This window comes from Fopius arisanus, unplaced genomic scaffold (assembly GCF_000806365.1).
Source record: "Fopius arisanus strain USDA-PBARC FA_bdor unplaced genomic scaffold, ASM80636v1 scaffold00013, whole genome shotgun sequence".
Classification (NCBI taxonomy): domain Eukaryota; kingdom Metazoa; phylum Arthropoda; class Insecta; order Hymenoptera; family Braconidae; genus Fopius; species Fopius arisanus.
In genome coordinates, this window is record NW_011887752.1 from 1,103,567 (window position 1) to 1,114,690 (window position 11,124).

The 11,124-nt window shown below is 40.3% G+C and overlaps 1 protein-coding gene across 1 annotated transcript; it reads right to left on the reverse strand.

Moving 5' to 3' along the window:
- Window positions 1-355: 355 nt before the first annotated feature.
- Window positions 356-7,875, reverse strand: tkv (thickveins). Its single transcript, XM_011299196.1, has 4 exons — window positions 7,410-7,875; window positions 2,560-3,559; window positions 1,799-2,114; window positions 356-1,357 (listed from the first exon to the last, which is right to left on the reverse strand). The coding sequence occupies exons 1-4, from the start codon at window positions 7,504-7,506 to the stop codon at window positions 1,229-1,231; spliced, it is 1,542 nt and encodes a 513-aa protein (XP_011297498.1). The 5' UTR covers window positions 7,507-7,875; the 3' UTR covers window positions 356-1,228.
- Window positions 7,876-11,124: the final 3,249 nt, after the last annotated feature.

The following is an 11,124-nucleotide window of genomic DNA, read 5'->3' on the forward strand; positions in this document are numbered from 1 at the left end:
CGTCGGAGGCCATACAATTTCGTGTTTAACACAATACTCGGATGACCGCCGGCTAACAAATGGCACCCGAATGAGAGAGCATGTGTCCAATAGAGACGGATGCCGTGTGTCAATTTGTGTATTTTAATTACTCAATAATCTGCAAAGTCCAGTGATGATGGAGCACTGGGGTATCGAGTGATGTTAAACCAGTGACTGCGAACGTCTGTACTATCTCAGGATCTTATTAGTCGAAAGCTTTGAGTAAATGGTAAATGATATTGCATATTTAATTATTAACAGGAATTTGTTGTGCAATATTTTGATGGAGACTCATCGTTTTTTTTGGAGATTGGGATTGAAATGAGGACACGAATTGTTTGAAAAAATTTATATTCTTTAATACTCGTTAAAAATATAATTTGATTATTCTCGGTTCCAAGTATCCATCGTTCATTGATTTGTCCATATTTTCAATGCGTTGTTCAACTATTGTGTATGTCACTATTCATGTCGAGCTCATTAATTTAGCGTAATCAATTTTTCTATGTCTATAAATACAAAAAGATGGTTCTCTCCTTTGTTAAGAAAGAAGAAAATTATTAACATAATTAACAACTGCCAATCGAGTAATTGGCATTTATAGGCTCGAAAGGAAAACTCGGACCGTTAATTCAATCAATCGTAATTATCTCGCAACAATTAACCAAAATTGTTCTAATTTTCACGTCACATTCTCATTATTCATTTACAGATATGCCAAACTATTACTTTCTCGTTCCCAAAACTGAGAAAATAAAATTTAATTCTCAATTAGAAATTCAATTCAGTCATCAAGTGGTAAAAATCCAAAAACAATGTAGATTTCCTTGGTAGAAACGGATATTTCCACACCCCTCAAATAACTCAGCACCTAACACCCTTTTTTACCACTCGTCTACCGAATTATTTATTTACAATCGTCTTCTCAATTCAAAAGAGAACAATTTCATGATATCCATTGCCTTATTATCACACCCAACATCTCAGATCACTCATTCCTATTTTTTCCCTTTATTATGGATTTTTTTTTCTCATAAATCTTCAGTCTTCTTCTGGCTGCAGTCTGTTATTAACCTTATGTACACCGGGGAAATCGAGGAGGGGCTATTTACACGGGGAGTGTTCAACAGACCGAAAAATTATCTCTCAGGAATTATGTACAGTAGTAAGAATTAATGATAATTGATGGATTTTCTATCGTCGAGGACTAAACTATTTTGATGGCATTGTCAATATGTAGCTTTGACATTGACTTCTTCACTCGCAAGGCTGTCAGACGAACTGCTGGATTACCGTGCCAGCATTCAGTCATTATTTTACTCAAGGCGAAGAGAATCTGAAAATTAAATTTTTCATTATCAACTGGTGATAAGGCATCAATATGACGTTTTCTTTCTTTTATTCTCTACAATGTAATGAAATGCAATTCAATAATTAAAATTCTGTAATTTAATTTATGAGACTCCGAATGCACATGTATATGCTCCATGAGAAATTTCTTGTTCACTATACAGGACAGTACATGCGCGCCGACGAAAGATGAAGTATGAGTAGAAATGAGTATAAGTCATGACCAATGAATTAACAGTGAGGAATGAAAGTGACCGATTTTAGGCTTCAACTTTCGGGTTTCGATTCGATTTGATATGAATATCCATCTCTCTTTTACATAGGATTTACTTCTCGAATTTTTATTACAATATTTCTCTATTGGAGAAGAGAATAAATAGGGGGTTCCCCTCGTTATAACATCGAGGGATAATTTTGTGATACTTACTGGATCATTTTCCCATCTGATAGGTACAACAGGTCGTAACCTCTTGACACACACAGCCAATCTCATGTCCTCGAAATCAGGATCACTCGGGACCACATCGTGGTAGGGCAAGGCATAGGGCTCAGCGGTTGAGACTCGTCCCCCGGTAACGCACCTCCTGCAGATCTCCCACAGAACTAGCCCCACCGAATACATATCTGCCATTTTGAAGGCATCAAATGACGATGTATTTAAGCTCTCGTCTAGCACCTCCGGTGCCATGTATCGCCTGGTGCCAACTCTCGTGTTGGGGGCAATATCTATTTCTCCGCTCTCACTAGAACGAATATTCACAATTCACAATTAATAAAGATAAATGGGTGGTGCCAGATGGTATGACCCTAGTGGGTCTTTTACCAACCCTTTCCCAGTACCTACGCGATACCCCAACCTAATTCCCTACCCGCGCTTTCATCTAGCTACCTTATAACTAATTTCCACAGGCACTGGGTTCGTTTTCCGACGATGGAAAATTTTTCACCATCGGGACTCGAACCTGCGCTACCGGGACGCTTTGGTCATAGGGCCAGCACCGTGACGACTAGCCCAAAGACGTCCTCTCAATTCACAATTAATATTTTCAAAGAAGTAAAATTGTCCACAGAACAAGTTGTACGATATTGGCCCTTATTTCTGTCCCCTAACGAGTTTTCCTCAAAATGTTAAAGCCCGTGAGTTAGAGAGACTAGGACGCCCATTCTTAACCTAAATCTTCTCCTCACCTTATAAATCTAACAGCCAGACCAAAGTCCGCAATAGCGCATTCTCCGTTCCTCTTCACCAGAATATTCCTGCTCTTGATATCTCTGTGAGCAATAGCAGGCTTGCCTCTCGTACCAAAAATCTCAGTATGGAGATGAGCAATTCCACTGGCAATGCTCAGGCAAATAGCGAGTAAGCTCGGTTGATCAAGAACAGTCGTCTGGAGATAATCATGAAGGGAACCCCTCTCATGATAATCCGTGATCAGCAGCATCTGGGTCCAAGAGCCAGTTCCCTTAATATCAGCAGCGATGAATCCGAGGATATTGTCGTGCCTCATGAGGACAGTCTGATAGATCTCTGTCTCTCTGAACCAAGAGGCCTCCTCCAGAGTAAAGAATACCTTTACAGCTACCTTTTCACCTCTCCACCTTGCTAGCCACACCTCTCCATACCGACCCTTTCCCACGCACTGGGACAACGCCAGTTGCTTGGCAATTGTTCTCTGGACTAAAAGAGGAAGACCTGATCCTGATCCACTGCTCTGATCAATTAAGTCCTTCAAAGTTCCCGACGATGGTACCAGACAGGGACCCCGCTCCTTCCTCCTATACCTTCTATAGATGATGATCATAGCGATAGAGAACACGATAAGGCATATGGAGAGACACGCTGCGAGGACAATCAGAGGTGCCCCTGAGGCCAATGCAATTGGATCCGGCGCCGGGGTCGGGCGCTGCGTATACTCTGGGAAGATGTCCTTGTTGCATAGGTTCGTATTGTTGCAGCAAATGATCGTTTTTGATCTTAGGTGCGGCACAAGGTTGCCCTTGCACTGCATGAAGCCTTGCTCGTCGGGTGGCAGACAACCGAATGAAAACTCCGGCACCCACTCCCCGAGTTCACGGTCAAATACTTCCTCGACAGCCGAGAAACAGTGGCCACCGGGGCGACCCTCACACGTGCCATTCTGACGATCATCCGGACAGTGTCCGTCGCAGTAGCATGTGATGCCTGCCACTGAAAAACAAATTGCATGTCAGATTTTGTTGTCTTTTAATTTATGTTCTCATTCTCCGTGGAAATAAAGCTTAAAAGGGCTGAAACATAAACGTATGCGAAAGAGGGGCTTCATGTCTACATGGGTCAGTATCGGCTTAGTCAGTTCATCATACATTTAATAATTAAGTGAACATAAACGAATCATTGCCACGAGCGAAGTTTGCGACTGAACGGTTCTTTATACGTGACACGTAATTTGACTTGCCCAATTTTGGGAATTTCATTAGAATGATTTTTTTAACAATCCTTAGGAGCACTGAGCATTAAGCTGCTTGAAACCAGGCGAAAAATATTCTCACGATGACAAATATTTTTATCAAACGATATCGTTTTAAAATCAAACGAATGAGTATTTACGTCTTTCCCCTTGCCATGTATAGCCTATTTGGGTTTTTACATTGTATTTTTGCGGCATTACGGGCCAACTTCCTCTCCAACCGTCTCGCATTCACCCCAGGAGCTGTATGCCATGAACAGACTCTTCTGGTGACCAAAGGAAATCTAGGTCGGCATGGCGTCCATCAATGCAGCTTCATCAGGGAATAATATTACTTCAGTTCGACGGTTTCCGAAAGATTAAAAATTCGATTGCCCTAAGCGGGGGTCGAACGTGCGCCTCACGGGTCCCGTCGCCTGGCTGAGCGATTTAACCAATTCGACCTCCATAGTCGATTTCTAACGAAGGAATATGTTATTTGTATATTTCTAAATGAGAGAATGTTTGAAATAACTAATAAAACAATCTTGTTGAATTATAATATTGATTGTAATTTTCTGATTAATTAAGCGGAAATATTGAGACATGCGAAATTTTTGCGAAATTTCCATGATTTTTTGAAAAATATTCCTTATATAGTTATCGGTTTATTAGAAATCGATTTATTTCTTGGTTATGAATGGCGCGGGAAGTACGCATGCGCACCGGTCACGTATAGACGGTGCGGGGAATCCCCTCTGTGATAACGAAATTAGAGAGACTCGAATGGATTAGAATATTAAGTGAGAATTATCCGGGTAATTGCTCGCTGCGGGAATATCCGACGTGGGCGGACCCTCCGGCATCCTACGGTGATCCGGACACAGAACTAGTGATAAAAAAGGACACAGGGTGCGGCGAACAGGTTCAGATAATCGTGGGGGTTGCTCTTCCGGTTCGTCTCAACAATCCTCATCTCCATATCTGGTGAATCGATAAATCATGTTTGAAATAAATCATAAATTCCAAGAACTATTAATAATTTTTCGGGACAATTAAAATTTGCAATGATCAGTGTTTTCTATTTGCCATGTGGAAATGAGGAATTGACCTACTACAAGATCCTAAATGCCTTCCACTCGCGCTCAGTTTTGAAAATATTCTAGCGTTCCGCGTCCGTTACGGAACTCTAACAATAAGCACGCTATTATCGTTATGTACAAGTATGTGTTCCGAGAATTTATCTCGGGTTACAACGAAACGTCGACGGTTTCTCTCGGATTTACCGTGTGATTTGGGGGTCAAAATCAAATTACTCCGATGATTACAGATAATTTTATTGATAATGGCAATGATTGCGTGAATGTAAAAATAGAAAATTATGTTTTTTTTCGTGATTGATGGAATGAGGAGAAAAATAATTTACAGTAGATTTATATGGATTGCTTGCATGGCATACTCGACTCGAGTTGGCAAAAGTGCAAATCGATGGAAAGGTAAAACGCCATGAATAGTAGTACCTGAAAACACCCCTCTGCGTGCCTTGTAACCCCACTGGCTTTTCCTGGAATACCACCAGCTAAAGTGCATAACCTGGTGATGTCGCTATATCGCAATATCGAGGGCGATGTAATAACCCTCCACATATTATTCCTTCATTTATTTACCACGACGAAACCCGGCCGCAGAATGTCCGTTTACGACGTTATAAAAAGTAAATCGGAAAAATTATTGTCAACAGAATCATTAAGCTCCAAGTAATCAAAGACTTTTTCGTTGATCTTTACTTTCGAAATTTCTGCCATCTCGCCCTTTTATTTATCCACCTTTTTCATTCGAATATCGAAATCGTTTTTTATCGGTACCGATAAATTCTATTTTTAGATATTGAAAGAATTATTAATAGTCCGATTAGGACTTTATCGCCGGTGATATAATTTTATAATTGAATCGGTAGGGAAAAATGCCGTTTCCGTTCACTTTTTGCAATCAGAAAAAGTGTAAAAATGCAGGAATCGATAGGAGAATGTTTATAATTGAAATAAAAATGATCTGATGGAAATTCCATGAGGGTTTTCTCCAATGTTTATGTTATTATGAGAGAGACACGCGATCACTGGCGCCGAGAGTAAATCTCATGCGTACGATTGACGAGGAAATCAATTTTGAAGGATGAAAAAAAAACTGAAATGAGATAAAAATTGTGGCTACGTGACTGAAGTTCGATCGGTAAAGCCCTTTCTCGGTTAGTGGTTTTGCTCGCGCCAATGGGGGGAATTTCTACCGATGTCGATCAAGTAAGACCTGTTCGTACATTATGGAAGCAACTCAGACAACACGATAGATTGTAAAATGCATCGATGACTCCTTAATTGCATATTTCTTGAGATTGAAAAACAGTTGATTGTGCCAGATCATTGGTTCATGCTGTAAGAGTAGTTTGATCCGATCCTTTCAAAATGCTCAGTCAATTTTGTGAATTAAAAAAAGGTCTTATCCTTTTCTCTGTCTAAATTTACTTGTTCTGACGATATCAACACGATGATTGTTGGAAAAGAATAGCGGCTGTAAGAATTGAAGGATGATATCCGATTGAGTAAATATTTGGATCAAGTCAGCTAATGAGTGTAAGACGACAAGACGCAAACGCATTTCGTGGAGAATCGCGTGTTGGTTCCTGCCAGTGTCAATATGACATACTAGAAATTATGCGAGCAGCAATGATATATTCATGTCTTTTTTCCGCATTTAAAAATTACTTAATTTTACTGAAAGTTCTAATACATCAATTCTTCATTAATTTAATTCGTTTTTTTCGCTAAAAAATAATCAAATGTGCTCCATCTGCATATTTACACATGCTTGTCAATTTTTTTTCTTCATCCAACAAAAACTTCTCAAGTGCCTCAGACACGTGAAGAGTGACTGCTCGTCCATTTCCCTTTGAACCCTAAATCCGCAACAATTTATTATCGAAAATTTCCACTAAAACTAGAACAACTTGTAAAAATAAAATGAAAATTGTTTTCGAATTCCCTCGATATTTTTATCGTTCAGACCTCGAGATTTATCACCGGTGATGCTGCACTCTGGAATTTCCGAGAAAAAAAAAACCTCGCAGGAATTACGTATGTTTAAATGGTTTATTAAATCCTATTTAGATGGAGAGCTGCTACTCCCCTCTCCTAACCCTAATTACCCTTAATCCTTGAGGACCCTTTTCAACCTCTCCAACAGTTTAACCTCAAAATTCCTTCAAAGGACTCCCCCTTTCTTTCTGGAATTAGAAAAAAAAACGACAATTTGGCCTGACAATTGCTCAAACTTGAGGTCAACCCCTAACCCCTCGAAAAATTCAATCGCCCCCGAATGCGACAAGAACGCATGTGTTACCCCATAAAAAGTGCCAGCCCTGTCACAGGATTCACACTCGATTTAATTTCTCACTGATACCTAATCACATGTGCAGAATCGTCCCCTCCCCCCATACATTTCCCATTCTCTCCTGCCTCCAGAAAAAAATCACCGGAACTCCCTTAAGTTTTGTCTATCCCTGCGCCCTTGCTTCCTAAAAGTACCAAGGAAGTGAAAATAAAGTGCAATTTTACTCACCCCCAATATTTCTCGCGACGATAAAAAAAACACTGAGCCATACCAGGCCGTATTTACATTGGCGCCTTCCCGTTTTTACGGTGAGCGCAGCAGCCATTTTCTACACTCGAGAACACATACTTCACTGTGACGTAGTGGTTAAAGCGACGAGGAGTAGTGCCTTCTGAACCTCAAACCTTTCACCTCGGGTGTTTCCGGCGATGAGGAGTGGGGATTTCGTGGCTGAGATAGATAGAGTGGGGGTAGGGTTCGGATGAGATCGGAATGGATTGTGCGACGGACCACGAGAGAAGAGAAGGAGTCAAGAGGAGTGAAGAGGAATGGTAAGTATGGTGGGGCTACGAGGGAATATGAGACGGAATATGAAGACGAAGGACTGGAGGGTAAGTAACGGAGACAGGCTGAGGTAAGCACATGAAGGAGGAGAGGGATGAATGAGAGGCGGACGGGGGCGTCAGCTATGGTGGTTTAGAGTGAGTCGGTGCCCTGCGGGCGCCACCGTGCCGCGACGATCCTTCGCCTCTCTTCTCGATATACTTGTTTTTTACTTTTTCGTTTATTCTTCTTAACACACTGGGCGACTTGTACCCTAACGTTGTCCGACGCCAGCTAACCGACGAGCGGCGGCAGTCGGTCGGAGCCGAGATGCCCCTTTTCTTTCCGTTTCTTATTTATATTATAAGGATTCTGTTTTTTCCTCCGAATACTCTCGCTGAGGTTGCGGAGACGAGTATTGAGAAACTTTTGCCGATTGGGGTTGAATGAGCATGCGTAGGGTGAACGCATGCGTTCAAGGGGTTGGGGCTTACCGACTCACTTCTCCGAGGGGGTAGATGGGGTTACCTCTGACTTCTACATTTTCCGAGGTTTCAATTCGAAAATCTGGGGCTTTTTATTCCTCGACGCTGATGTTATGTGAGGATTATGAAAATTCAATAGGAATTTGTAATTCGAATTGCAACATCATTTTATATTTTTAGAGATGATCGACAGTTTCGTGGGAAACGAAATCTGCTTGAAGTGTGCGAGACAGAAAAAAAAATGATGAATGTAATCTGGGAGATTAAATGAAGGGTGACAGTCGGTCTGGTGGCGCCGCTGATTGACCTCCGAAATTAATGGAAAATATTTTAATTACTGAAGCTGAAGGAAAATGGAAATGGGTCATGGGATTCGTACAATGACTTTCCAGGTACTGCTCACATCTAGGACAAAAGTGTTTGTCATTATCCTCACGCCTGCTGTCATCACAGCAATTGATTGCTGGAAAGAAATCCCTGATGCTGGTAATCAACTGGAGATGAGTTCTATCGATAAATTGTTATCATTAATGGGGAAGACAATGCAACCACTTCATTATACCTGAAGTGCGGAAAAAATCATTAAGCATTTTTTAGCAGTCATAGATAATTTAGAATTTTTTTGTTTATAGGAATGTAATGGCTATCATCGATATTGTCGTTAATAAGTCCTCATTCGACAACTACTGGGTCTCGATGTCGTCGAGGGGGAGATGATTATCTTGATTCGTGTTGACGAGTGTCTATATTATTTATAGAAACCAGAAAAGGAAATAATCGAAAATGGATATGTTTAGAATTCATTCGCTGCTTTTGCACGCATTACTCGTGCAGTCGTCGGATTTACCAGTGAACTAGGCGTCAACATGATCCTCAGTTTAGATTAAATTGAGTGGAACATTTAAAGCGTTTTTAAACCCCAAATCAGCATGAGAGGTGTTTCAGCGATATTTTTTTCCGCTCTCGATGTCGGGTTTTTATTTTTTCAACACCGAGTACGGGGAATTTTGAGGGGCCCGGCAGTAACGTGAACCCTTATGCAGTTCGAAACATAATACGTTCTATAAATTTTAAAGCTTCAAGTGAAGGACTTTCCCCCAAGATGTTCCTTTTTTGAAACATGACAAGCGGATCGAAAAATCCATTTTTCAAAATTGCCAAACAAATGATATAATATATAAAGAAATTTTATGGTAGAAATGTTTTTCACATTTGAAATAATACGACTTCAGCCAATTTAAGGTATTGGGTTATGGAGATCGAAATAAACAAACACTTAAAGTATTCTGAAGACTGGGAATTATTATTAAAAATTATGAGTCTAGACAGTCAAGGGATACTTTTCGGAACGAACACTTACAACGAACTAATACATTACTTGTGAGGCCCAGGTTAAGCTCCTTTCCAGAGGGCAATATAATTTCTCCTTCTACCCTTACTTTTTTCTGTCTTGACCCTCTCTGGTCACCAGATGTATTTTGGGAAAAACTCGCACCGAGGAATTCCCTCCAGGACTTTCCCCTCTTTTGTTATAACATGAACGAAAGGTCCCACAGCAACAAAGAAATAAATATTTCCTAAATCCGGAAATATAAAAACTTTGGAAGAGTGAATTTTGAACTCGGGGAAAACCTCGATATCCAACATGGGATATTTCAAGATTTACGTTTTATCGTTTGAACAACAACATGAGATAAATTGAGATTGGATAATTAAAAGATTCATTACCAGTTTTTTTTTTTTATAAAAGGAGTTTTTGGAATTGGGTTGTAGGGGTATTCAGGTATCCGTGAGTGGTAATTTATTGGCCAGCTTGAAATTAACCCCGGGGTCTTTTAAGAACTCTTGGCGGCACACAACCAGAAGTAATTTGTACAATGGTCACAACTTGTATTATCCGTGACGAGGTGAGCATTTAAAATCCCCGATCGCTCATTCGCTCGCTAAATTTGCATTTTCATGCGCTCGGAATTGACACGACACTTCCAAATGCACAAATTGCAGATATTCCAGATTGGACAAGGGGGTCAGAGGACAAAGGGGTTTAATTAAAAATGGTTTTTCCATTTTATTTTGAATAATGTCGGAGTGGACGGAGGGTCTAGACACAATTGATCAAGGTATTATAGTTCTTTTGAAATGAGAAGAGCCATCTGACTACGTGAGGCAATCATTCGCACCTCTGAATCTCCTCCGCCCTCTTGGCCGCCACGGTCGCCTCCAGACACCTCCAGGTATCCTGGGCGCGTCGATCCCTTACTTTTCGACAAAAAGCCTCGCTGCGGGACAGTTAATCAGGATTTAATGGCCAAGTCCTCACGACAATGTTAAGCCGGATATGGATTACCTCTATGATCGATGATTATTTATATCGGAACCTCGTTGAATCGTGTGGAACCTCGTGCTATACAAGTCTCTAATATGATTTTTTCAGAATCATCGTCTATACCGTGAGAAGAAAAAATCAAGTGTTATCTCACTGTTGGCTAGTCATGATGACTTTTGAGAGATTGGCATTGGATTTGGTTTAGGAGAAATAGAATTTCTCAGGACAATCCGATTTTTCGCGACGCAGTTTCGTTGGAAAATTCTCCGTTTATCATGAAATTCTAATTCTAAAAATATTATGTGTTATATAATTCATCATTATCTTCGGAACTTCAGACGTTTCATATGCTAATTCTCGTAACATTCGACAAGAAAAACTCAGAAGTTTTTGCGTTTGTTTTGTATTACAGCATCAGGAAAAAAAGTCGTGGAATTTATAGTCAGACAAAATTCCACGAGAATATTGATATAGAAAAATCGAAATCTAGAAATTTTTTCCTATGAAATATCCCATATTGAATCAGTTCTAAATAGGGATAAAAATTCAACAAAAAATGAATCATTTTGATGAAGTCACTCATAAGTTG